Source organism: Vombatus ursinus, unplaced genomic scaffold, assembly GCF_900497805.2.
Source record: "Vombatus ursinus unplaced genomic scaffold, bare-nosed wombat genome assembly UNPS02014884.1, whole genome shotgun sequence".
In the NCBI taxonomy this organism is placed as follows: domain Eukaryota; kingdom Metazoa; phylum Chordata; class Mammalia; order Diprotodontia; family Vombatidae; genus Vombatus; species Vombatus ursinus.
In genome coordinates, this window is record NW_020954662.1 from 5,282,854 (window position 1) to 5,310,645 (window position 27,792).

The window sequence follows — 27,792 nt, forward strand, 5'->3', positions numbered from 1 at the left end:
TGAGGATGAGGGTGGGGTGGTGCAAGTGGGGATGGGGATGAGAATGGGGATGGTGGAAGTGAGGGTGAGGGTGAGGATGGAAGAAGTGAGGGTGAGGATGAGGGTGGGGTGGTGCAAGTGGGGATGGGGATGAGAATGGAGATGGTGGAAGTGAGGGTGGGATCTTAGTGGTGAGTGTGATTTGATAAAGTGGCCAGAATTCCCCAGGGCAGCCGGTGCTGTAGGTGGTATATTAGTTTTACAATAGAAAGCAAGAATGGGGTTGATCCATCTCTCTGTCTCTGTCCCGCTGTCTCTGTCTGTGTCTGTCTCTCTCCCTCTGTACCTCCTTTGGTCTACCTGCCCTCAGCTATGAAGTGAAGGTGCTGGGCTACAATCTGATGCAAGCCATGCGTTTTGCCGTGGAGGAGATCAATAATGACAGCAGTTTGCTGCCTGGGCTGTTGCTGGGGTACGAGATGGTGGATGTGTGTTACATCACCAACAATATCCAGCCTGTCCTCTACTTCCTGGCCAAGGAGAACTTCAATCTGCCCATCCAGCATGACTACAGCAGCTATGAGCCCCGAGTGGTGGCTGTCATTGGCCCTGACACCGCCGAGTCTGTCATCACCGTCAGCAACCTCCTTTCCCTCTTCCTCCTTCCACAGGTGAGTCATTCTTCCTTCTTAGTAGAGCGGGCATTGGACCTGAACTCAGGAAGGCCTGACTTCAAATCCAGCCTCAGACACTTAGTAGCTGTAGCAACCTGGGAAAGTCGATTAACCTTTCTGAGTCTCAGTTGACTTTTCTGTAAAATCAAAGGGTTGAACTAGGTTGAACCATCAGTGCTTTCTTCCTCAGTCACTTCACGTCTCCTAGTCTCTATTTCCTCCTCTGTAAAATGGGAAGGTTGGACTGGACAGCCAAAATGTTTCCTCCTAAGTCCCGTGTTTCCCGGTTGCTTTTACTGCCAATATCAGTGATGATGACAGGAGCTCTTCCCCACCCCTCCCAGATCACCTACAGCGCCATCAGTGATGACCTTCGGGACAGCAGTAGATTCCCGGCTTTATTCCGCACCATTCCCAGTGGCGAACATCAGGTCGAGGCCATGATTCAGCTCATGGCCCACTTCGGCTGGAACTGGGTCATTGTCATTGCAAGCAGTGATGATTATGGCCGGGAGAACAGCCAACTGTTCAATGAGAAGCTGGAGGGGAGGGATATCTGTATTGCCTTCCAGGAGTCGCTTCCTGTCCCCTTGGCCAACCGGACCATACTCCCCCCGGAGAAGAAAAGGATAGAGGTCATAGTGGATAAGATCAAGAAGAGCACAGCCAACGTGGTGGCTGTGATGTCCTTGGACCTGGTCCTCTTAGACTTCTTTGAGGAGGTCATCTGTCAGAACCTCACGGGCACCGTGTGGATCGCCTCAGAGTCCTGGTCCATTGACCCTGTCATCCATAACATCTCCAATATCCAGCTAGCTGGCACCTTTCTGGGCATCACCACCCAGAACATCCCCATCCCTGGCTTCAGTGACTTCAGGGTCAGGCAGACTTATGTCAAGAGGCCCGTGGTGAGCAAGAATAGGTCAGAGCCCACCTGCAACCAGGAATGCGACAGCTGCCTGGACACCACGATATCCTACAGCACCATCCTCACTCTCTCTGGGGAGCGTGTGGTCTACAATGTCTACTCGGCCGTCTATGCCGTGGCCCACGCCCTGCACCACCTGCTTGGCTGCAATGGTACCAGCTGCTCCAAAGGCGTGGTGTATCCTTGGAAGGTGAATCTGGCTTGGGATGGATGGGGACGTAGACTGACCCGCTGTTGGCTGACTTCAGGGTAGCAAGGAGTTTACTTATGGGGTTACCCAGTTGATAGAGCACTGGACTTGGAGAAAGGAAGACATGAGTTCAAATCCTGTCTCAGATACCAGGGTCCCTAGTTCTGTGATTCTGGGCAAGTCGCTTGATCTCTTGTAGCCTCAGTTTCCTCATCTGTAAAACAGGGAAAATAATAGCATTTACTTTACATAGTTGCTATGAGGATCAAATGAGGTAATATAGGTAAAGCGTTCTGCAAACCTCAAAGTATTGTATAAATACTGGGTATTATTTCTGGTAGCAACAGGATGGTGTGTTGGATTCGAAGTCAGGAAAACCTGAATTTGAATCCTGATTCAGACACTTCCTAGGTGTGTGACCCTGAAGAAGTCACTTCACCCTATTTGGCTCAGTTTCCCTATCTGTAAAATGAGCTGGAGAAGGAAATGGCAATGCACTCCAGGAGCTCTGCCAAGAAAACCCCCAATGGGGTCAAGAAGAGTCGTACGCAACTGAAACGACTGAACAATAACACATATCATTTCAAGAGGGAGGGATTGCTAATAATGGAGGGGATCAGGAAAGGACTCACACAGGAAGGGGCCCCTGAGTCTGAACTTTGAAGGAAGTTGGGAATGAGGCAGGCCTGCCAGACATGGAGCTCCACGTGTGCAAAGGCGCGACATCAGGAGATGGGTGGTCACACACAGGGGACCTCTGTCAGGATGGTTGGAGTGGACTGGAGGGTAGGTAAGGAGACTAATACAGATAAGCCCGGGAAGGTAGGCGGGCCACACTGGTGAGGGCCTTCAATGCCAAGCGGGGGAAATTAGATGCAGTCGGAGATTTTTTTAGTAGGGTGGAAGTGACAGGGGATTTGCATTTTTGGAATATTGGTTTGGCAGCAGCGTGGGGGATGGGTTCTGGTAAGAAGAGAAGGAAGGTAGGCAAGCCAACTGGGGATTGTAACATAGTCCAGTGGGTGAAGGGTAAGGAGGGCTGACCTGCATGTGGGGGAAACTGAGGTCAAGAGAAGGGAATTGACTCGTCCAAAGTGCACGTGTCCATTCTATCCTTTGACAAGTCATTCTAGTGCCATCATACAGTCAGGAAATTCTCCTTGGTGTTGGACTTAAAGCCACCTTCCCGTAACCCCCCAGTCTTAGAGGAGCAGGGCTATGAAGTCCCTTCCCTTCTGTCCTTATCAAACATCTGAAGCCCAGGTCCTCTGACTCCCAATCCCATGTTGTTTTCACTGTAATATTCTGCCTCTCTTTTGTTTGTATCGTGTGTGTGTGTGTGTGTTTGTCTCCCCCATGGTAATATGAGCTCTTTGGGTGCAAGGACAGTGTTTTTGCCTTTCATTGTATGCCTGGGATAAGGAAGCACTTAATAAATGCTTTTTGACTGACTGACTGATCCAGACCCTGGGACCTAGGGGACGGGATGGAGAGCTGGGGGTCAGTGAGCCCCATCCTTACCCTTGCCTTTTCCCCGGCCTAGTTGCTCCAGGAAATTCGGAAGGTGAACTTCACCCTATTGGGTCACAGAATATTCTTTAACGAGAATGGGGATCCACCCTTGGGCTTAGAGGTCATTCAGTGGCAGTGGGAAGAGGGCCGCAACCCCTTCGAGAGCATCGCCTTCTACAGATCAGACCGACGGAAGTTGTGGAAGGTGGCCACCAACATCTCCTGGAACACACCCAACAACATGGTCAGCTCTGGGGGGACTGGATATGCGGGGTTGGCAGTTCCCCGGGACCTGGCCTGGAGACAGGTGGGAGAGTTTTGGGAGATAATTTAGTCAAAACCCTTCTTTTTATAAGAGAGAAAACACAGAAAGGTGAAGGAGTTTGCCCAGGTCTCATTGCAAATTCTAAAAGAAGGAATCTATGGGGAATAAATAGGTCCTACCTTCAGAGACAAGGAAGTTGAGAGATAGAGGCACTGGGTAGGAGGGAGAAATGCAGAGGCAGAGGAGGGCAGGCTGAGGTTGGGAAAAAGCTAACGGTCCAGTTTGGCTGGAATGTAGAACTCATGAGGAAATACAGTGTTAGATAAAGGCTAGCAAAGAGATATTGTGCAGGTGCCCAGTAGCTCAAATGGTATTTTAGGCAACAGGGAGCTATAGACAGTTTTTGAGCAGGGTAGTGACATGGTCAGAGGTATATAGTGGAATGATTTATAGACATATGAAGGATGGGTTGGAGAAGGAACAGAGAAATCAGTTAGAAGGCCCTCACACTAGTCCAGCTGATGAAGGCCTCAGCTCAGCTGGTAGTAGTGGCAATGGAGGGGAAGGACAAGGACCTCAGCTGAGAGCAGAGCGGCTTAGCGCCTCTCTCTCTCCTCTCTTCAGGTTCCCTACTCAGTCTGCTCCAGGAATTGTCAGCTGGGTCAGTGGAAGAAACCAGTGGGGCTGCATACCTGCTGCTTTGAGTGTGTCAACTGCTCGGCTGGGACCTACCTCAACCAGTCAGGTAGGACACCTGTGGCTCCCCTAGCCAGCCCGGAGGCACCGGCTAGCCCAGCCCTCAGACCCCTGCTATTCCCTGCCACCCCACCAAAAGAGCCCAGAGGGCAGGCCTCCCCAATCTGGGGAGGGTGCTCTCGGCTGGCCAGTTCCTGTTTTGGTTGGAGGGTGTTTTCACCTGCAGGCAAATTGAGAAAACTCCTAATAGCATGAATGAAAGCACCAGCCTCTCACCCCCTCTGAAGCTGCCTAGAGATAGCTTAGAAAGGCTGGGGAAGCCTGTGGGGGTGGGGCTGGGCTGGCATTTCCCACATTCTCCATCGATGGGAGAGAAAGCTGGAAGGCTAGGTAAGACCTCCTGGTAGCAGTCAGTGTGATTCTAGGAGTGGGGAGTCAATTTCTCCTGGTCTGAGGCCACAGGACCCTGGGATCACCAGGACCATTTCCAGGCCCCATTACTTCTTGGTCTGCCTAGAAAAGTGACTATCCTCCTGCCCCACTTTTCTGGCTTCAGTTTTAACATCTCTGAAATGATGGGTATCATGAAGGGGAGGTCAACCCTGAAGGCAACGGGAATTTTTCTAAACTCCATCTTCAATTGACGCTGGCATCACTCGCATTGAAGACAACAATCACATTCGCCTAACACTTTCTCATTTCCAAGACACTTTCTGCCTAACAACCCTGTGAGGTAGGGGATGCGAGCATTATTGTGCCCATTATACAGAGGAAGAAACTGAGCTTCAGAGATCATGATATAATAAAAAAAAAACATCATTTTTATTATTCAGACCCCTTCCTATCCATGAGCTTATGGGATCCTTACCATAACTGGATGAAATAGGATGTCAACTGGGCAGGAAACATCCTCATTTTACATGGGAAAAAACTGAGACCCAAAGAATAAACAATTATTGAGCATGAAAAATAGCCTCCCCTTTCTACAACCCTGTAAGATTTCCGTGATACTTTCCTCACAACTGCCCTATGAAGTAGGTAGTGCATGTATTATCAGCTCTATTTTGCAGATGAGGAAAGCCCAAAGAGGTCATAAGGACCCAGGGTGAGTAAATGTCAGAGGAATTGAGCCCAGTTCTCATGGTGCCAAGTTCAGTCCTCCTTCCACTTTATACTGTGTTGCCTTTCAAGCAAGGGTTGTGTTTTCAATCATACTTGGTCAAAATAGGCAGTGAGTTCTTCAGGGAATCAGAGAAAGGAGCTCATTGTGGGCTTTAGAAAGTCAAGAAAGTCTTCCCAGGGGAGGCAGAATGGAAGCTTGGCCTTGAAGGATGGGAAGGGAAAAGGAATGGGTGATGGAACAAGCAATGTGAGCAAAGGTAGTGAGGTGTGTGTGTGTGTGTGTGTGTGTGTGTGTGTGTGTGCTCGTGCAGGCCTGGAGGGTAGACACTGGGGAGAGAGGAAGGAGGGTTAGGTGGGCAGGTTGGCTGTAGAGGGCATTAGATATCAGGTAGAAGAGTTTGGACCTGAAGTAATAAGGAGCCATTAGAGGATATTGAGCAGAGGAGTGATATGATGAAGACTGAATTTTATAAGGATGACCACGTCTAGAGGAATTGGAGGGACAGAAGCAGAAGGGTGGGTACCAGGTAAAAGGCTGTGGCCTTGACCCAAGTATGTGAGATGATGAGGGCCCGGATAAGGACCTGACCTCTCAGGCACTGCCCATCCTAATGGGCAGGGGGATTGGCTGTCTTTGAGGACAGGGCAATTTCTTATTCTGCCTCTTACCCTTCAACCTGGCTCATTGCAGATGATTCTGAATGCCAGTCCTGCCCAGAGAATGAGTGGTCCAGGGAAGGGGATAGCCGGTGCTTCAAGAGGCACCTGCGGTTCCTGGAGTGGCAGGAGCCGCCCACCATCATCGTGGTGGTCGCTGCCAGCCTAGGCTTCCTCGGGACGCTGGCTATCCTCATCATCTTCTGGATGCACTTCCAGACCCCCATGGTACGTTCCGCGGGGGGCCGGATGTGCTTCCTCATGCTGACCCCGCTGCTGGTGGCCTATGCCTCGGTGCCTGTGTACATAGGACGGCCCACCGTCCTCAGCTGCCTCTGCCGCCAGACCCTCTTTACCCTGTGCTTTACGGTCTGCATTGCCTGCATCACCGTCCGATCCTTCCAGATCGTCTGCATCTTCAAGATGGCGCGTCGGCTGCCTCGCGCCTATGGCTACTGGGTCAAGTACAATGGGCCCTATGTCTTTGTGGTGCTGATCACTCTGCTTAAGGTGGTCATTGTGACTACCAATATTATGGTCATACCCACCAACCTCACCACTCAATTTGACCCTGACGACACTCAGATATTGATTCTCAACTGCAATGCCAACTACAGCAAGGCCTTGCTGCTTAACACTAGCTTGGACCTCATCCTCTCTGTCTTTGGCTTCAGTTTTTCCTATATGGGCAAGGAGCTGCCAACAAATTACAATGAAGCCAAGTTCATCACTCTCAGCATGACCTTCTACTTCACCTCTTCCGTCTTCCTCTGTACCTTCATGTCCGTCTACCAGGGGGTTCTGGTCAACATCTTTGATGTGTCCGTCACAGTGATCAATTTGCTTGGCATCAGCGTGGGGTATTTTGGCCCCAAGTGTTACATGATTCTTTTCTACCCTGAGCGTAACACATTGGCCTATTTCAACAATGTGATCCAGGGCTACACTATGAGGAAGGATTAGTCTGGGCTGGCTGGGCAAGGGGGAGACAAAGGGAGAGGGGTTAGGAAATCCCTTAACATTTGAATCAGTTGGACGAACTGAAGGACACCAGACTTACTCTGATCAAGGCTTATGTCCCCCAGGAAGTTTTCCTTGATGGACAGTGATGACCTCATTTTTATCTTCCTTTGACTTTTAAACCGACAGGCAGTCCCTGATTTGCCCTATTCAAATTTCATCAGAATTGGTCCTCTTCTGCTGACTCAAAAAACACCGAAGCTCGCTTTTCTCCAGTTAGTCTTGGGGGAATAGTGCAAGTGTAGGCTGATTCTGGTGCTAGTGAGTTCTCGAGCACTGGAGCTCTTCAAGGGGAAACCAGTTGGCCATGGGTGTTGTGGAGAAGATTCCATGTTTATCCATCGCCCATGGTTATCATGGATGTCGTAGAGAAGATTCCTGTTCTCGTAGGGGTTGGCCTAGATGAACTTTGAAGTCCCATGACTCTGGCCCTTTTCGGGCTCCAAAACACAAGTCAGCTTTTTACTTGAGTGATACTCAGCTGCCAACTGGTGGTGACGATGGGCAATGATAAGCTCATATTTAACCAAATTTGTGAGGCCCTTTAAATGATCTAGTCGTAGGTTTTATAGGATTTAGAGCTAAAAGGGACCTTGGAGACCAGCTGACCCAACTTCCACATTTTACAGATGGGGAATCTTTCACTTCTGCTTTTCAGCAAGACTTCCAGTTGTATACTGTAATTATGAGTATGCTGGTAAATGTCTAAACAACTGTCTCTCTGAAAAAAATAAATGTGCACATGACATCCTTTTAAATTTTAATCTGTGTTATTAACATTTTCTCCATCACTTTAAATTTATATAATCAACAAAACAGTAACTCACACCTTGGTTTGTAGCTTGCTGAAGTGTAAATGGCCACATTGAAAATTTAACAATCAGCTCTCTCAAGCCAGTAGGAGCAGATTCCAGCACACCCCTATCTGTAGTCAAAAAAGATCCAATGTGATAATAGGTGTAAAGTACTTTGCAGACCTTAAAAGTGCTCTAAAAACACTAACTCTTCTTGTTGTTGTTGTATTATAAGGGTGGGGATGCCTGTAGAGTGTTCTTCTGTGGTCTTCTCTCCCCAACTTGTAGAGGGTGGAGGTCTTGTCTTCTCTCAGAAGAGTGCCTCGTACAATCCTGATCTTGGATAAGACATGTAATAAATGCTTGTCAAATAGACCTTTGTTTGTCTTGTTGTTCAAGCTCTCCTTGGGTAGAAGAGGGATCAAAACCACCCCATTTGGGTTGGTGTCTTGATTAGGGTTTTGATTGACTCACACTGGATGGGAACAGGGCCTGTATACCTCTGAATCAATCAAAGCCAGTCAGTGAGAAAAATGGGTCATGCCCTAAATAATTTGTGTGAAAGGAGAAACTATCTCAGGATGGGAGGGCGCAAAAGAGGTTCTGAGAGCCCAGATGTGAGGGGTTAGAGCAAATGGAGCAAAGCTGGGACAAAGATGTGGCAGAGAGGAGAGATAGCAAAGAGGTGAGTGCCGTCTCAGAGAAGTATACCCAGGCCAATGGGGGTTCCAAAGAAAGATTAGCTCTTTCTTCAATGTGGTTTCCTACTTCCTGCTTGTATGCAGACACTATAATATTATTTGCTGTTTCATTACCCATACATTTCACGTAAACTGAATTTTACCTCAACCATAAAGAGGTCAGGGGATAAATATAGATACAGATAAAGGGTTTGGCAGAGAACTCAACCTCTAGCCTAAGTAATAGGAATTTTCCTAACTGGGGTCTTAGAGCAGTTGCGACTGAACTCAGACTTTTTTCATCTAAAATAAACTCCCCAAAGGCAACTGGAGGGAATTAAGTGGACCTTAGGAGCCATTATATTGTCCCCTAGGTTTAACATGAGTTAATTATTGTAACCATGTGTTAGGGCTGGAAGGGAATTTCTCTCCCTGTAGTTCATTTAAATGTAGAATTGAAAGACAGGAAGCTGCTTCTCGAGTCTAGCCTGAGTCTTACTTGCTTTTATAGAAATGAGTTTCCTCTTTGGTTTTTCTCAGAGGCTGAGGGCAGTTAACTGACCTAAGGCATATGTGAGTATGTGGTGTGTTGGCTCTTAGGTGACTGGTTTCTGCTCCTGTCTTTCCTGTGGGCCACCTTCATTCTCCTCTCTAAATCTTCCCCTATTGGGAGTCTAACACCAGAGGAAATTCTGAGAACTGTTAACTGGCCTTGTGGCTGTCTTTCTCAACAGCTGTGACACTCAGAGGGTCATAGAAGCCATGTAGGGAGAGGAGGGATGTCCCACTGAGGCAATTCTTAGTTATGTTGGCTACTGGAAGGAAACCATGGTAGTTGGATAATCCAACATCGGATTAATTGGCTACTCCATTGGATAATCCAAAAGACGTCATCTGTCTGGCCTTGCCTGACAGGACAAGGCTCTTTTGGCACCAGATTTTTATCCTCTCTAGCTTGGACGAACATTGATATTCTGTACTTTAAGGATTTGTGATTTCACCACTGTAGGTGCCCCTTCCTCAGATTCCAAGTCCTTCATAAAGTCAAGTCAACAAGCATTTATTAAACACTTACTATATACCAGGCACTCTACTATGGGCTGGGAATAAAAATACCATGGGAAATATAGTTCCTGCCCTCAAGGAGCTTGTACTCTAATGGGCAAAGACCACACAGAAAAAATTGCTATGGTCAAAGGAGTCATCACTCTGCTTAATGAGAATAGCCCTAGGTCCACAAACTCTTTCCACGTGGACAAAAACCCCTAGATCTTGTGATCCGATGACTAGGGTCACCTCCACAGCCCAATGAAGCATCAAGAAAGGACTTTAGTGGAACAATTAAAAATAATAGTAACGGCTCACATTTGTAGAGTTACTTATAGTTTACAAAGCGTTTTTACAAATTTCATTTCATCCTGGTTCCCATGGAGTAAATATCACAGAATCACAGACTTGGAGAGTTGGAAGGGACCTGAGTGGTCCTCTAGTTCAACCCATACCTGAAAAGGAATTCTCATCACAGTATCTCCAATTTGTGGTCCTCCAACCTCTGCTTGGACATCTCTAAGGAGGGGAAGCCTACCACCTCTGGAGGCACCAAATTACTCAAGGCAGCTAGATGGTGCAGTGGACAGAGTGCTGAAACTGGGCAAGTCACTTAACTGCTGCCTGCCTCAGTTTCCTCACCTGTAAAATGGGGATAATAACAGCACCTACCACCCAAGGTTGCTATGAGGATCAAAGGAAATATTTATGAAGTGTTTATTTAGCACAGTGCCTGGAATGGAGTAGGTGCTATGTGAATTCTCAGTCGCCTTCCTTTTCAGACAGCTCTAATCATTAGGACGATGTTCCTGACATCAAGTCTGCTTTGGCCTCTTGGCAACTTGTACCCACTGTTCCTGGTTCAGCCCTCCAAGGCCCGCATGGCAGCCCTTCAAATATTTGAACAGAGCTACCATGTTTCCCATGAGTCTTCTCTCCTTTAGGTTAAATACCCCAAATTCCTTCAGCTGATCCTTATATGACCGTTCTGGCTGCCCTCCTCTGGACATTCTCTAGCTTATCAATGACCTTCTTAAGCAATGACATCTAGAATGGAACACAGTACTTCATACCAAATCTGACAAGGAAGAGCAGAGTAGAAAGGAGCTATCATCTCCCCATTCTTGGCATCAATGCCAAGGGAGCTTGCAGGGCATGAAAATTCTCAGATGTTTTTCAGCACAACTACTGCCTGAGCATGCCTCTGCCATCTTATGTTTCTAAAGTAGGTGGTTGGATTATTCCATCCCCTATACACAGATGAGAAAGTAAAGTTCAAGATGAAGCTATTTACCCAAGGTCACAAGATGGTATTTGGCAAAATTAATTGGTAATAATAATAATAATAATAACAATTGTAAATAATAAATTTTATCCTCTTGCACAATAATCTGCCAAACACGAAACATAAAAGGATGGTAGGATAGCAACTTGGGTCTATGGTCTATCTCCATTTGAACTCCAACAAACAGAAAAGAATGAGGATAATGATGATGATAACAAAATAATCATGAAGTGTCAATAACAATCATGATAAGAAGTCACTAATTTGCTGTCTACAGAGTGCTTTCCAAAGTGGATGCCCTTGCTCCTTGTCCTGGGCACAGGGACTTGAAAGAAGATGTCTTTAAAAGAACAGCTTTCCAAGGCCTTCTTCTCAAGGATTGCCCCCAAGAGCTAACTGATGTGGTTTGGGGGGAAGGGCTGGTTTCCTTTTCCAGCTGCTGCTATTTCTGACCCACAATCACTGTCCCCCATGAACTTCCAAGGAGAATGTTGCTGAAATCTAAAATGGACGTCCATGCCCTTGAGCCATGGCCTTGTAGGAAACATCTAAGTGAAGAAGAGGGATCGGTGCCTTCCACGTGGGGATGATGGGAAGGGCACTTGCTGGATCTGGAGCCAGATCACTCAAGTTTGAATCCCAACTCTTTTCTACTCACTACCTGTGTGACTTTGTGTAAGTCACTCCTCCTCCTCTGGGCCTCAGTGTCCTGATCTATAAAATGTTGGGTGGAGGTTAGCCTAGATAGCCTTCCAGCTTTAAATCTATAATCTTATTATCCCTACGATCCAGCCCATGAGACCTTGGGTAAATCATTTCTCCTCTCTGGGCCTCAGTTTCCTCCTCTGTAAAAACAAGAGGGTGGGACTAGGTATAATCTGTGGTACCTTTCCACCCTAAATCCTATATTGCTGATCAGACCTGCTGAGCCTTCGATGTTCCTATTGCACATTCACCATCATGGATTTCTCCAAGTCCTTATTAAAATGCTTTACATTTATTGACCGTCTTGTAACTAACAAGTCCAGGAGCCTCTATCATGAGTGGAGACGGTCATTCCTCTCCATAAATATGATTGATCCAAAAGCGGTTTATTTCACCTTGAAAGGAATGCAAATCTACTGTCAGGAATCCACTCAGGTGCTCCATGAGCACTGGTCATTACCATGAGAGCCTAGGGACACCACACTCAAGGCCAGTGTCTCAACCACAAGCTCTAGGAGATCTTGTGAAGGTCTTTCCCCCTCTGGGACTCAGTTTCCTCATTTGTCAACCTCAATTCAATCTAAATCAACAAGCATTTATTAAATGCCTACTAAGAGCTGGGCACCATGCTAGGAGCTGCGAATGTAACAATGAAGATGAGGAAGGAATTCCTGACCTTGTTAAGGAGATTACATTCTATTGAGGGGAAATGGCATGCATGTACAACCAAAATATATAGAAGCAAACATAAAGCAAATGGTTTTGGGGAGCACTTGAGTAGGAGGCACTAATGATTAGGAGGAATCTGGAAAGGCCTCCTGGAGCAGGTCATCTATGGAAAACAGCTTAAAAGCCTTAAAGCCTGATAAAAATGTGAGGTGGCATTATTATTATTAGTATTATTAATTATGGTTATTGTTGCTCCTTGGCTCCCACAGCCCTGGCTCACCTCCATTTCTAGTACCTTGAACCCAACCTAAGGCCGGTAGGATGAATCAGAGCTAGGAAAGAGCACAGTGAACTGGGATGCTCAGAAAAGTCTTCCGGGGTGGGGGGGAGAGGAAGAACATAGACTTTTGGAATTGAGAAAGACCCCAGGGCCATGCAGCCTAATCTATACCCAAAAGGAATTCCCTCTATAACATCTTTGACAATCCATTGTCCAGCCTCTGTTTAAAGGCCTCTGAGAACAGGGCCCACCACTTCTCTGGGCTGCCCATTTCACTTTGGGGTAGCTCTCTTTTTTAGGCAATTTTTCTGGACATTTTAGCCTCAATTTACCTCTTTTTCACTTCTACCCATTGCTTCCACCCATTCAGCCCTCTGGGGCCAAAAGAAATCAGTTCTTCCTCCATATGGCAGCTCTTCAAATACTTGGCTCCCACATTAACTCCAGGAATCAAACAGAAAATCATCTATTTGGCTTCTTATGCCCTTCATAACTTGGCCCTTTCCTACCTGTTCAGTCTTTTTACACTTTACATCTCCTCCACGTGCTCTTTGATCTGGTGACGTTGGCCTCCTGGATGTTCTTCAAAAACACCATTTGTCGACCGAGCATCTTCTCTGGCCTCCCTCCATCCCTAGAATTCCCTCCCTCTTCATTTCTGCCTTCTGGCTTCCTTGGCTTCCTTGGCTTCCTGCACATTTTAGCTAAAGACCCATCTGCTGCAAGAGCCCTTCTCCAGTCCTCCTTAATCTTAGCGTCTTCCCTCTGAGACCTGAACAGTTGTTTACAAAATGTTATTTATTTCCCCCATTTCACTGTGAATTCCTTGAGAACTGTTGTTATTGTTTGCTTTTCTTTGTATCTACAATGCTTAGTTCAATGCCTGGCACATAGTAGGCACTCAATGAATGCTAGTTGGTGGTCTACTTGACTTGAAGACAGGTACCACATCCTTCTTGAGTTTTCTCCAGGTTGTCTGTATGTGTGTGTGTGTGTGTGTGTGTGTGTGTGTGTGTGTGTGTGTGTGTATTCAGTCATACCCAACCCTTTGTGACCCCATTTGGGGTTTTTCTTGTCAGAGATACTGGAGTGGTTTGCCATTGCCTTCTCCAGCTCATTTTACAAATGAGGAAACTAAGGCAAATTGGGTTAAATGACTTGCCCAGGGTCACACAGCTAGTAAGTATCTGAAGCTGGATTTGAATTCAGATCTTGCCAACTCCAGGCCCGGTGCTCTATCCATTGAACCAATACACCCAATTCCTTTAGCTGAGTCCCATATGACATAGACTCAAGACCCTTCAACATACCAATGGCCTCCTTTGAATGCTACTAGCTTATCAATGTCCTTCTTAGACTGTGGTGCCCAGACTGGAGCATGATGCTCCAGATGAGGTCTGACGAGGCAGAGGACAGTAGGGCTCCCTCTTCCTCATTCAGGGCATCTATGGTCCATTTAAGGAAGCCCAAGTTCATATGAGTATTTTGATAAAAATCTAGAACTGAAAAATGACCTCAGAGATCATCTAGGCCAATTCCCTCATTTTAAAAATAAAGAAATCAATGCCCAGTCAGTCAGTCACTCAGCAAGCACTTTTAAAACTTTTACTGTGCCAAGCAAGGGCAGCTAGGTGGCACAGTGGATAGAGCACTGGGCTTGGAATCAGAAAGACTCATCTTTGTGGGTTTAAATCCAGTCACAGATGCATACCAGCTGTGTGACTCTGGGCAAGTCACTTAACCCTGTTTGCCTCAATTTCCTCATTTGTAAAACGAGCTGGAGAAGGAAATGGCAGACCACTCCAATATCTCTGCCAAGAAATGGGGTCATGAAGAGTCAGACATGACTGAAACAACTAAACGACAAAAATTTGCCAAGCACACAGAAGTGATGGGACGTGGGATAATAGTGAAGGTCCCCTTTGTGTTGAGAGAGACAGAGAGAGGGAGAGACAGAGAGAGGGAGGGGGGGAGAGACAGAGAGAGGGAGGGGGAGAGAGAGAGACAGAGACAGAGAGAGAGAGACAGAGAGAGAGACAGAGAGAGAGACAGAGAGAGAGAGAGAAAGAAACACTTCCCTTTGGCTTGTGGTTAAATCTAGGGGGTCATGGGTTCTCTTTTGTCCTTCCCTAATTGCATGGTCAACTGCTTTAAAGCAAAACAAATCAGGATATAATGATCAGCTCATCTTTATCTGGAGATAAAATTCATTATAAACACACAAGCTTTAAGGGTAAGATGCCAGCTAGCCAGGCATGATGGCAGACAGGGAAAGGGTAGGAGGTAGAGCAGGGATAAATTCACCAGGTGTCTGTAGCCAGCACATTCAGGGAAACAACATTCTGGCTTGGCAAATCACTGCTTAAGCTGGTCAGTGAGCTAGAGAAGGCTGTTGGAGTCTTGCGTTGACTGTATTCAGTTTGGGGGCAGCACTGTCCTTCACTTGCCATTGGCTGGCAACTGCCCTTCTTCTGCAATCCCATCTCAGTGGAGGTCCAGAATTCCCAGGCTTCTCCCTGCTCCCCCATCCCTCTAGCTTTGGCCTCCCATCATCCTTCAGTGCTTTCGGCCAGCTGGGAAAAATTACACTTCCTCTTAGCTCTGTTGCCTAGAAAGGACCAATGTAGGGTCATAGATTAAGAGCTGGAAGGGACCTCAGAGGTCCCCAATCTTATTTTATAGAAAAAGAACTGAGGTAAAGAGAGGGGAAATGGTTTGTCCAAGGTCACACAGGTAGCAGAGCGGGAATTATAATACTAGTCCTCTGATTTTAAGCATCCAAGGACATGGGACTTCAGTTGGTCTTGGGAGGATAGAGGTAAAGGGAGAGATGGGGGCAAGGCATTCCAGATGGAGATATTGGCCAAATCTGCTGAGCTTCCTTTAATAATAAAATACAGGTCCATCATCATGCGTTTCTCTGAACCCTTATTGAATTGATTTATGCTTTTGGCCTGGGCTCCACCTTGCGGTAACAAGATCCATAAGGTTATTCCCCATAGTCTGAGGTGGGACTTCCTCTTCCTTACCTCCTAAGAGCTCTGTGGGGGCCCCCCAAACGGAATATCCTGGAATCTGGTGAACAGTCCTCATCCCAGGTAACACGGCATAGGATTTAGAGCAGGATACTTAGAGAGAGGGGACTTGGGTTCAAATTTTGCCTTAGACGCTTAGTATCTGGGAGATCATAGGCAGACCACTTGCCCCCTCAGAGTCTGGGATTCTTCTCCTGTAAAATGGAAATAATGACACTCCTTGCCAAATAGGACTGTGAAAGAAAGTATTTTGTAAACCTTAAAGCAATATAGAAATGTAGTTATTATTTTTAAATTTCACAATTTCATTGATGTCTTTCTTTTTTACATCACCTTCCTTTCCAAATACATTCTTCCTCTCTCCCCTCCCCCAGCAAGGCATTTCTTTTTAACAAAGAATAAGAAAAAAAAGAGGGGGAAAAAGCAGTTCAACCAACATATCATCTGAGTCTGATAGTATTTGCCAGGCATAGGCTGACATGCGTCCTTAATTTGGTGAAAGCAGCTTTCAAATGATTCAGAGGAACAACAGGTAGGAGCCTGCTCAGAGCTTTCTCATGGACCCTCTTCTCTTTTTTCTCTGCGTTCTTTCACTGGTGACCTTGTCCGTCCCCATGGATTCAACTGCCATCTCTCTGCAGATGATTCTCAGCTCTATTCATCCAGCCCCACCCTCTCACCAGCCCTGAATCATGAACCGCCCATTGGACATGTCCAACTGGATATTCCATAGGCATCTCAAACCTAGCATGTCCAGAACTCAGGATCTTTCCCTCTCAGACTTAACCTTCTTCTGAACTTCCTTACCCTCCTTCTAGTGTGAAGCCTCAGTGACATCTTTCATTCCTTGTTCTCACTTATCCCACTTGTTTAATCAGTTGCCAAATCATGTAGTTTCTACCTCTCTAACACATCTTCTCTCCATTATTAACATTTGTTGCTGTTTTTCAGTTGTATCCAAGTCTTCGTGACCCCATTTGGGGTTTTCTTGGCAGAGATACTGGAGTGGTTTTGCCATTTCCTTCCCTAGCTCATTTTACAGATGAGGAAACTGAGGCAAACAGGGTGAAGTGACTTGCCCATGGTCACACAGCTAATAGGTATCTGAGGCCAGATTTGAACTGAGGAAAGAGTCTTTCTGACTCCAGGCTGGCACTTTGTACACGGTGCCACCTAGCTGCCCCTAACACCTACTTTCAGGCCTTCATCCCCTTCCCTAGATTATTGAAACAATCTCCTAGTTGATCTTGCTTCACGAATCTTCCCATTCCAAACTGTCGACTATACAGCCTTCAACATGATCTTCCTAAAGTGCAAGTCTGACCACATCACTCCCTCCCCCTCACTCAGTAAAATCTAGCGGCTCCCTGTTACCTCCAAGGTCAGCTAGAAAGTCCTCTGTTTGGCATTTAAAACCCTTCACCACCTGGCCCCTTCCAGCCTTTCCCGATTCCTCTTAATTCCCTGCCCTCTGTTGATTATTTCCAGTTCATCCTTCCTGTAAGCTTGTATGTACATAGTTACTTGTATTTTGTCTTCTCCATCAGATTGTAAGTTCCTCAGGGCAGGGTCTGTCTTTTATCTTTCTTTGTATCCCCAGCACTTAGCACAGTGCCTGGCACATAATGAATGTTTGTTGACTGATTGACTGATATCACTCCTCTGCACTCACTCTATAATCTAGCGATTTTGCCTTAAATTGCCTTTCCTCAGACACCGGACCCTATCTCATACCTTTTCACCGGCCGTCTCCCATGCTTAGAATGTTCTTCTTCTTCACCTCTGTCTTCAGGACTTGGCTTAAGCATCGTTTTCAGAAAGAGGCTTTTCTGGTCCCCCAGAGGTCAGTACCTTTAATATTATCTTGTAACTACTTTGTCTCTATCTTGAATATTTACATCCTATATCCCCCATTGGGATATAACCTCCTTTGGAGCAGAGATTATCTTCAGTGCCCAGCACAGTGCCAGGTACATAGTAAACCTAGTAACTATTTACATTATCAGTGCTCATGGAGTGAGTGGTTGAACCCATGGACTAACATTTTAAAGAGTAAATCAGCCCAAGAGGGATGGGAAGATCTGAGGGCTGGCATCCTGAAGACACAAAGAAAGGAAAGCAATTCCAAGAAGGAGAAGATCCAAAGTCGTCTGAAGAGAGTGGTGTGATTGCCTATTAGATGTGACCTGCAGAAAATGGAAGCGAGGATTGGTAACAGAAATGAATACAAAAGCTAGGCAGGGCTGGAGAAGAATATTGTCCGCAGTGCTAAAATTCAGAAGGACAATATATCACGATGAATAAAAGCAGAGAAAAGGTAGAGGTGCTCCATTCTTTTTCTATTTTGTTTTTCTCACCAAGGAGAATGACCTTTTTGATTGACAAATAAAAAAAAAACAAGCTAATTGGGAGTGGAGACCTAAGATAAGCAAGGAGAGCCTGTGTGTTGAGATTTCTCCCAACAAGAGAATTATTCTCGATGAATTCAAATCACTCGGCCCAGGTGAACGACATCCCTTGGGTGCTGAGACAACAGATTGCTATGATTGTGAGCCAGTCAGGGGTGTTTGTAAAATATTGAGAGAGTGGGAGAGGGACTACAGGCCTGGAGAGGGGCAAATGTTATCTTAGGGTTCAGAAGAGTGGAGGGGCAATGATTTGTGAACTATAGACCAGTGAGTTTGACTTCAGTTCCTAGTGAACAACTTGTGCAAACCTAACTAGCGTTATTTCCTTTTGTGATAGGGTTACTGAACTAATGGATCAGGGAAATGGTATAATTAGAGTTTATATAGGTTTTAGCAAAGTATTTGAAAAGTGTCTTGCGGAACAGGTAAGATTAGGGCTATAGTGATAGTATAATGAGATGAATTCATAACTGGTTGAAAGTCCAGATTGAAAGAACAGTCATTAGTGGCTCAGTTTCACTGTGAAAGGTGGGATCCAGTACATACCAGGGTCTTAGAGATCTGTGCTTAGCCCTGTTCTGTTTCATATTTTTATCTGTAGGGAGGCAGAGAGTTTTTTTCATGGGCTAAAATACCTCACCTATCTCTGCTAATCTCCCAATTAGCTTTTTTTTTTTAAATTTGTCAATCAAAAGAGTCATTCTCTTTGGCGAGGAAAACAAAATAGAAAAAGAATGGAGCACCTCTACCTTTCCTCTGCTTTTATTCACTGTGACATATTGTCCTTCTGAATTTTAGCATTGTTGACAATATTCTTCTACAGTCCTGCCTAGCTTTTGTATTCATTTCTGTTACCAATCCTTGCTTCCATTTTCTGCGGGTCAAATCTAATAGGCAATATCCTATCACCAAGATAGGAATGTGTGCTAAGTGAGTGGAGACCAATGACCTTGACTCTTCAGATTACTTTTTGTTTTTTCTCAAATTCATTTGCATGCTAAGCCAGAGAGATTATTGGGAATTGCTAACCTTAGATCAGATAATTGTCTGAGGCAGAGGACTGTGATCTCTGGTCCGGACATAGGAGATGAAAAGAAATGACAATACTAGTCTGAGGACATTTTGCCTAGCTGTTGTTAGCTGCGTGTGGTTTGGCTATGAGTACAGAGCTCTGAACCTGCCTTTATCAGTGGGAGGCTTCCCAGTCACTACACCTTAGCAGTCTAGAACTGAAATAGTTGCTAGGTGGCCCAGATAAGATGAAGCCCCAAAACTTGGAGTGGGGAGCATTGTTTAGTAAGACCACAAGAACAGCAGAGAGGTAGAAGTGGAGAGCAGCAGAGACACGGTGCCCGCTTTGTTTGAATGGACATAACACTAAGGTGTAAGCATGATGAGATGTCCACGTGCAGGCCCAGAAGTGAGCAGCACCCAGCAGAGAGCAGGCTTGGACAGATTGGTGCAATGACGTTGCAAGAAAACTTTGATGACTTCAGGGCATTGAAGGTGCGAGGTGTCCATTTATGCATGCGCCCTGGCCACACACTTTCCTTATGTATGTGCCCTCCTGAATGATCCATACATATGCCTACTCTTCCCACTGATGGTTTATGTATTTATGGGAGAGTGAGTATATCTCAAGTTTATGGGAGGTAGGATGGGGAACAGTGGTCTATTGCTACTTTTCTTAATATATTATTTCATTAAGTATTTTTGTTTTGAACTCATTATATCTTCTATTGAATTAGAGAAAACAGTAAATACATCCGTTGTGGCTCTTAAGGATAGACACACAGTGTGTAACTCAACCCCACATCAATTAATCAGAGGATCAATAAGCATTAAGTACTTACTATGTGCCAGGCACTCTGCTAGGTGCTGAGACTAAAAAGTCAAAAGTGAAACAGTCCCTGTCCTCAAAAAGCTTAGCTTCTATTGGTTGGGGTAGGGGCATATGTGGAAACAATATGTGTGTGTGTGTGTGTGTATATATATATATATATATATATATATATATATACAGAGACAGAGAGAGACAGAGAGACAGAGACAGAGAGACAGAGAGACAGACAAACAGGTAGACAGGCACACTATGCATAGGGCAGCTAAATGGTGCAGTGGATAGAGTGCCAGGTCTGGAGTCAAGAAGACTCATATTCCTGAGTTCAAATTTGGCCTCAGATGTTTACTAGCTGTGTGACCCTGGCTAAGTCATTTAACCCTATTTGCCTCATTTTCCTCATTGGTAAAATAAGTTGAAGAAGGAAATGGCAAACTATTCCAGTATCTCTGCCAAGAAAACCCCAAATGGGATCATGAAGAGTCATTTAAAAATGACTAAGCAGCAACAAAATATACTATGCATAGGAGAACACAAGGTAATTTGAAAAATATATTTTATTTGTTTTAATCAGTCAAAATCTGCCTTCTTACCCTCCCCACCAATTGAGAACCCAAGAAAAAACCAAAACTCATTACTAATGTGTACAGTATAGTCAATCAAAACAAATTTCCACATTGGTCATGTTCCCTTCCCTGCCCCCCTCCCCCCCAATTTGTCTTATTCTGCATCCTCAGTCCTTCATCTCTATCCCAGGAGATGGATAGCAAGTTTTGTTGTTAGTTCTCTGGAATGGTGGTTGATTATAATTGTGTTAAAAAATCAGTACAGTAATATTCCATCACATTTCTATACCATAACATGTCCATCCATTCCCCAACTGATGGGCACCCTCTCAGATTCCCATTCTTTTCCACCTCAAAAAGATCTGTAAATATTTTTGTGCATCCTTAGAGTTCATTTTGCTTAGAACTAATCCCTCCCTTATCTACCTTCTATCAAATGTTCCCTCCCTCATTCTTCTCTTTTTTTTTTTTGAACTTGGTGAAATTTCTCTACCCAACTCTGTGTGTGTGTATTTGTGTGTGTGGGTGTGTGTGTGTGTGTTTCCTTCTTTTGACCAGTGAGAGTGAGATTCAAGCGTCAGCTACTCCTCCCATCTCTTTGTTTGGATAGATGTTTATTTGTGCATCCTGATTATGTGAGATAATTTTCTCTAACCTTCCTTTTCCTCCCCCCACCCCCCAGTGTCTTCCTTTTACTTCTCTTTCTATTTTTTTCTTAAGATCATCAAGACATAGCAAAACCATTCCCAGACCTTGTCTAATTGGACTCCCTCTATGACCCTTGATGATGATAGGGTTCCAAGTGGACACATTACATCTCCTCATATTTGAATTTAAGAAGTTTATCCTTTTTTAGCCCTTTATAATTGTTCATTCAAGCTTACCTTTTAATGTTTCTCTTCATTCCTGTGTTTGAACTTCAAAGTTTCCACAAAGCTCTGTTCTTTTTTTTTTTTTTTTTAAATCAGGAATCCTTGGAATTGCTCTATTTCATTAAAGGTCCATTTCTCCCCCTGTAGCACTATACTCAGGGCAACTTATTCTTGGCTGTAAACCTATAATATTTGCCTTCTGGAATATTGTAGTCCAAGCTCTCTACTCCTTCATAGGGTGACTGCTAAATCATGTGTGATCCTGACTGTGGCACCTCAGTATTTGAATTCTTTCATTCCAGCTGTTCTTTGACCTGGAAACTCTAGATTTTGGCTCTGATGTTCCTGAGAGTTTTCATTTGGGGGTTTCTTTCTGTTTTTACTGGGGGGATCCTTTCTGTTTTTACTTTGCTCTCTGGTTCTAAGAGATCTAGGTGTTTCAAGATTTCTTTGTTTCTTTGTTTTTTGTTTTTTTGTTTTTTTGTTTTTTGCTAGGCAATGGGGTTAAGTGACTTGCCCAGGGTCACATAGCTAGTAAGTGTTATGTATCTGAGGCAGGATTTGAATCCTCCTGAATCCAGGCCGGTGCTCTATCCACTGTGCCACTTAGTTCCCCCTTCAAGATTTCTTGAAATGGGATGTCTAGGCTCTTTTTTTGATTATGGTATTCAGATAGTCCAGTGATTCTTACATCTTTTTTTTCTCCTCAATCTATTTTCTGGGTCGATTTTTTTTTCTATAACTTCTATTTTCTTCTTTTTTTTCTATTCCTTTGACTATTTTAATATTTCTTATTGATTCATGGAGTTATTGATTTCGATTTAGTCCATTCTAATTTTCAGAGAATTTCTTGCTTGGTCCAAGTTGTTAATTCTCTTCCTAATTCTTTCTTCCATAGCTCTCATTTCTTTTCCAATCCCCTCCCCTCCCCAAGAGCTCTCATTTCACTTTTAAAAACATTTTAAAACTGTTTTTTTTTTAACTCTTGCTTCATCTCTTCTGGTAATTCTATGTGAATTTTTGTCCAAGCTGCATTTTTCTCAGAGGTTTTGCTTGTAGATGTTTTGGAATCATTCTCTTGTGTGTTTTAGTCTTGAACTTCCCTGCCACCATAATTGCTTTTTATGGTGGGCTTCTTTGTTCGTTCATTCTTCCAGCCTATTTCTTCACTTTTTTTTTTTTTTTTTGGCGAGGCAATTGGGGTTAAGTGACTTCCCCAGGGTCACACAACTAGTAAGTGTCAAGTGTCTGGCCTGAGACTGGATTTGAATTCAGGTCCTCCTGACTTCAGGTCTGGTTCTCTATCCACTGCGCCACCTAGCTGCCCCTATTTCTTGACTTTGGACTTGATGTTAGGACTCAGTTCTGTGGCACTTCTGGAGAAAAGATCTGGGCTGGTCCTCTTGCTGCCTTCTTGGAGTATTGAGTGTTTTATTATTTCAGGATCTCAAGGACAGACTGGTTCTTTCAATACTTCCAAAGTGGTTTGATCTAGTGGTTTGACAACTTTCTCCCCACCTCCCCTGCATCTCTCCCCCCTCCCCCCAAATTCCTGACCTGAATTTGGGTCTAAGTAAGAGTAGATACTACTAGACCCTGTCCCTATGAGCCAACTGGAAAGCTCTATTGATTCAGAGGGGCAGAATTATAGGCACCCTTTTGATCTGGGCTTTCTGCCCTGGTTATTCCTCTGAAGACTGGGCTAGATGCTTTAAGTGAGACCCTGCTCTATACCTGAGGTCTAAGCCACACTGCTGCTGCTGCTGTTAGCTTTTGAATTTACTTCTTTCTTAGTATTCCACCTAGGTATACCTACCTGAAGGCCACCCCACATACAGATACCCCTATAGGTCTCCTTTTCAGTCCACCTTGGATCTGTGACCCAAAACTGAACACTGGGTAACAAAACTGCCAATTGGCACCTTTCCCCATTGAATTGCCCCGGTATTGCAAGTGCCGTGGTGTGGGTATGGTACCTTTTCTTGCATTAGAGTGCACCCTCTCTCTGGGCACTGGAGGGCTCCCACGTGCTGTGTGCTCCTGCCCCATCCAATCCCCAGTATCTGCATTCCTCCCTGTCCAACTCCCTATGTCTAACTGAACTGGTTTAATGACTCACTGTGACTTTTTATGGATTTCCCATCAAGATTCAATCTGGTGCATTTTCTAGATCTGTTTAGAGGAGTTTTGTGGTTCCTACCACTCTGCAATCTTGGCTCCTCTGTCAATACAAGGTAATTTTGGGAGAAGGTGCAAGTAGCTGGGGGAGAGGAGAGAGGGGGAAGGATCAGGAAAGGTAGTGGTATTTGAATTGAGTCTTGAAGGAAGCCAGGGAAAGCAGAGGTGAGGCCAGTAAACATTCTAGGCAAGGGGGACAGCCAGGACAAAGGCCCACAGTCAGGAGGTGGAGCATTTTGTGTTTGAGGAACAACAGGTAGGACCATGACCAGTCATCCTTCCTTCTCCAGACTTTGCTACCATGCCTCACCTGCCTCCTTCTCCCTAAGTTCTTTCCAAAATCTCCATTTTGGTGAAGAGTCTAGACTTCTTGTTGTTCAGTCTTTTCGGTTGTGTCTGACTCTCCGTGACCCCATTTGGGGTTTTATTGGCAAAGATACTGAAGTGGTTTGCCATTTCCTTCTCTAGATCATTTTACAGATGAGGAAACTGAGGCAAACAGAGTGAAGTGACTTGCCCAGGGTCAAACAGCTAGTAAGTGTCTGAGGCCAGATTTGAGTTCAGAAGGGTGAGTGTCCCTGACTTCGGACCTGGGGCTCTGTGCACTATGGCACCACCTCTCTGCCCCAAGACTAGCCATCCCTTGTTCTCCAGACTTCCAATCTTATAGAGTTACTCTGAGGGTGCTTAAAGGTTAGCAGAATTACATAGCCACTATTTGCTAGAGACAACACTTGAATCTAGGCCTTCCTGACTCCAAGCCCCTCCCCCTATATACACGTACATATATCATATCATACAATGAGAAATAGCATGGCATAGTGAACAGCAAGCCAGTGTTTGGCTCAATAAGCCCTGAATTCAAGTCCTTCCCCCAATGCAAGCCAGCTGTGTAATGATGGGACAACCTCCAAGCCTGTAAGTTATATAAAAGTTGCCATTCTGCCTTGGTGAAGGGAGTTTTGACATTAGAAGTTCCCATTGTTCCTAAAATCACAGATCTGGACCAAAAGTCATGCAATAAAATGTCACCATAAGTGAGAGGCAGCGTGGTGTACTGGATAGCAGGAATGTGACTTTGGAATGTGCCACCAAGGCTTCTCAAACTTTTTCCACTTGGGATCCCTTGTATGGGCAGCATTAGTTGCCATTGCGTGGCCTGAGGATGTGCTCAGTGTAAAAGTGCGCATGCTTTGTGTTCAGAACCAATGTTGCAGAGAAGTTTCTTGATGCAACACAGGCAAACGCTGCCAGAAATACCTCGGGTTCATTATGTGTTTGATTTTTAATTAATTTTTGGTCATTGGACATTCAGAGACCTTTTCCTGTTGCCAATTTTTTCGTGGGATAACCCCATGACCCCCCATATTGGGGCAGGGTCCCCAGTTTAAGAAGCACTGCTCTATACTGATGAAATGTATAACCGGGGCTTACCCATGTTTGCCCAGTTTGCTTAAAGTAGAGGGGACCCTGAAGGACCTTTTGAGCATGTCTAGATTGTCCAACATGGAGGCCTCTTTGTCCCTTGCCCTGTGAATGGGTGTAGCCTCTTTTGATTAGCTGCCTGTCAATAGCAAGGAGACCAGAGTCACTGGATCACAGAGTAATGGAGGGGATGTGAAGTGTAAGAGGACTGGAAAGGCAGGACAGGGCCAGGTTCTGAAGGCTTGATCTGAGTGTAGCTAACTTTCAGTGTTGTTGTTTGCTATTATATTATAGGTGTTTTATTATATTGTTGTTGTTTATTATATTATATTGAATGATTGCTCAACTCCACTTCCCATGACGCTCTAAATTCCAAGTTTGGCACACCCACAGATCGCCTGTTATCTAGCCATTTCCCAAATACTTTCTGTTTCCAGGTCTTTTTGGACCTATGAACACTTTTGTATAAATGGGCTTTCTGTCTTAGAGTCAGGAGGGAAGACTAGTTTAGTGACATTTCTAGCACAATTCCAAATTATTTTCCAGAATGATTGGACCTATCCAAAATTCAATCAATAGTGTCTTAGTGAGTAACTCTGTATATTAAGAATCTTAAACAGTGCAAGAAATGATGCTAGTGGAGGGTTTGGAGAAACTTGGGAAGACTTGTATGGACCAGTGCGGAGTGAAGGTGTTGGGGGTGCTCAGGAGGACTAGCACTTCCAGTGTGAGGGCTTGCCAAGCTGTGACATGTGCAGAGGCCACACTCCGATAAACCATCTCAGCAGATGGGCTAAACCAGTCTGAGAGGAACTGACAGGCTTCAAACTTATTGGTGAGTTAGGAGTATGTCTACCCCCAGCATGTGAAGACTTCCCTGGCAGAATGGGCTGATGAGAAGACTTTGTTCCAACAGCGGTGAAGGCGGCTGAAGCAGGCACTGTGGAGCGCTCAGAGCTAGGTCAGACATGGAAGACTCCAAGGTCATCCGCTGCATCCTGGGCCATCACCAGTCACCCTGACTTTTGTCCTGCCACTGGACTTTGATGACTCTGGAAGAAAGAGTTAGGCTGACAACTCTGTGCAACTCTGCCTCACTGAAAACCAATTCACACGCAAGTCAAGACGTCACCCCATGACATCACTGGTCTTCTTGAGAAGGAAGGATAAAAAATAGCAACAATGCAGAGAACAATATATATAACAACAACAACACTGTAAAGACAAAAAACTTGGAAGAATTTAAAAACTCTGATTAATGCTATGATCACCCAGCTAGGGAGTGTAGTGAATAGAGCATTTGATCTGGGGTCAAGAAGACCTGAGTTCCAAGTCCAGCCTCAGATGTTCACTAATCGTGTGACCCTCAGTCTCAGTTTCCTCATCTGTAAAATGGAGATAATGGTAACAATTAACTAGCAGGGTTGTTGTGAGGATAAAATGTGATCATATTTGTAACCACTGTGCAGACCTTAAATTGTTATATCAATGCTAGCCGTTGTTATTATTGGTGTTATTGTTATTCAAGGGAACAGATGATGAACTCTGCTATCTTGATATAGAGATGATGGACTCAAGATGCAGAAGGAGACACATATTTTTGTACTCGGGCAATGCTGGAATTTGTTTCCCTTGACTATATGTGTAGCAAGGGACTTTTTGGGGTTTTGTTTGCTTTTAAATGGGGGGTTGCATGGGAGAGAGAGAAAAATAAATGCTTGTTAATTGAAAACTAAAAATATCCAAAACAACAACAAAAAGAATCTTGGTCAAGTCATATTTAAGTCCTTTAGGTCTGAGTTTTCAACTTGGTTAAAATGAGGGGATTGGATGGTCTCCAAGACCCTATTCCCACTTCTCACCTTCTGCAGTTCCATGGTTCAGATAAGGAAACTGACTGTTAGTGATATCTTTTTTCCAGTGTTTTCAAAGGGAGAGCTTAGAGTTCCCTCTCTCTGTCTCTTTCCCTCTCTCCTCCTCTTTCTTCCTCCCTCTCTCCCTCCCCTCTCTTCTCTCTCCTTTTCTCTCTCTCTCTCCTTCCCTCCCTTCTCTCTCTCTCTCTCTCTCTCTTTCTCTCCCCTCCTTCCCCCCTCCCCACCCCTCTCCTCTGCCCCCAGCCAGCCCACTTTCTCTCATATCCTGAATGAGGTTTCAGGGCTGCCTTGAAGCTGCTTACTTAGGCAGCAGATCTTGTTCAACTAATTGGTCAGCTTCTGGTTAGGAAGACTCTCCCGAGAGGCCTCCCTGGGCTGCTGCGGACCTAGCCTTTCCTCTCCTTCCCTCAGGGGCAGATTTTCTTAGACTAGGAGAACTTGAAGCCCTTAATTTTCATTGTTCTTGCTTGCCTCTGTTGCTCTGTGTTTTAAGGACTATCTTCCGATGACCTAGTTTACTTCACCCTATCTTGTCAGCCAACATTATAAAACAGGATTCTAGAAAGTTAGATTTAGCAGGACCTTACTTTTATGGCACAAAATATTCTGTTAAATTTAATTGACCAGTAAGTATGGAGTGATTGCACAACAAGGTTATTCCTTGGCCTCTCTCTCCTCTCTTTCACTGGTCAGTGCTCCCCAGCCCATCTGTATCCCCAACCTTGTCCTCACCTTCCCTACCATCCCTTTCCATACTCAAAACTTTAGAACAGGCCTCAGGACCCACAGTCAAACCTATTCCATGGGCAACAATGGAAAACTCACTTCCCTTTCTCTGAGCCTGATTTTTCTCAATTGTAAAAGGAGAGGTTTGGACTAGATAGGTGATCTTTCAGGTTTATTCCAAACTCTCACTTTCTGTATTCAAACATTTTATGTTTTAAATTCCATCCCAGCTCTGATATGCTGTGTTCTAAAGGCTCCTCCCAGCTCTGACATTTTGTGTTCTAAAGGCTCCTCCCAGCTCTGACATTCTATGTTGTAAGGGCCCTCCCAGCTCTGACATTCTCTGTTCTAAGGCCCCATCCCAG

General features: G+C 45.0%; 1 protein-coding gene across 1 annotated transcript in view; it reads left to right on the plus strand.

Annotated features, from left to right (window-relative positions):
* The window catches only part of LOC114028465 (taste receptor type 1 member 2-like), an 8,702-nt gene extending 913 nt beyond the window's left edge, over positions 1-7,789 (plus strand). Inside the window, exons 2-6 of the mRNA XM_027842700.1 lie at positions 350-650; positions 998-1,771; positions 3,315-3,527; positions 4,173-4,293; positions 6,058-7,789. Of these exons, the coding sequence (XP_027698501.1) occupies positions 350-650; positions 998-1,771; positions 3,315-3,527; positions 4,173-4,293; positions 6,058-6,986 (2,338 nt within the window). The 3' untranslated portion in view covers positions 6,987-7,789. The remainder of the gene's footprint in view (positions 1-349; positions 651-997; positions 1,772-3,314; positions 3,528-4,172; positions 4,294-6,057) is intronic.
* The last annotated feature ends 20,003 nt before the right edge of the window (positions 7,790-27,792 follow it).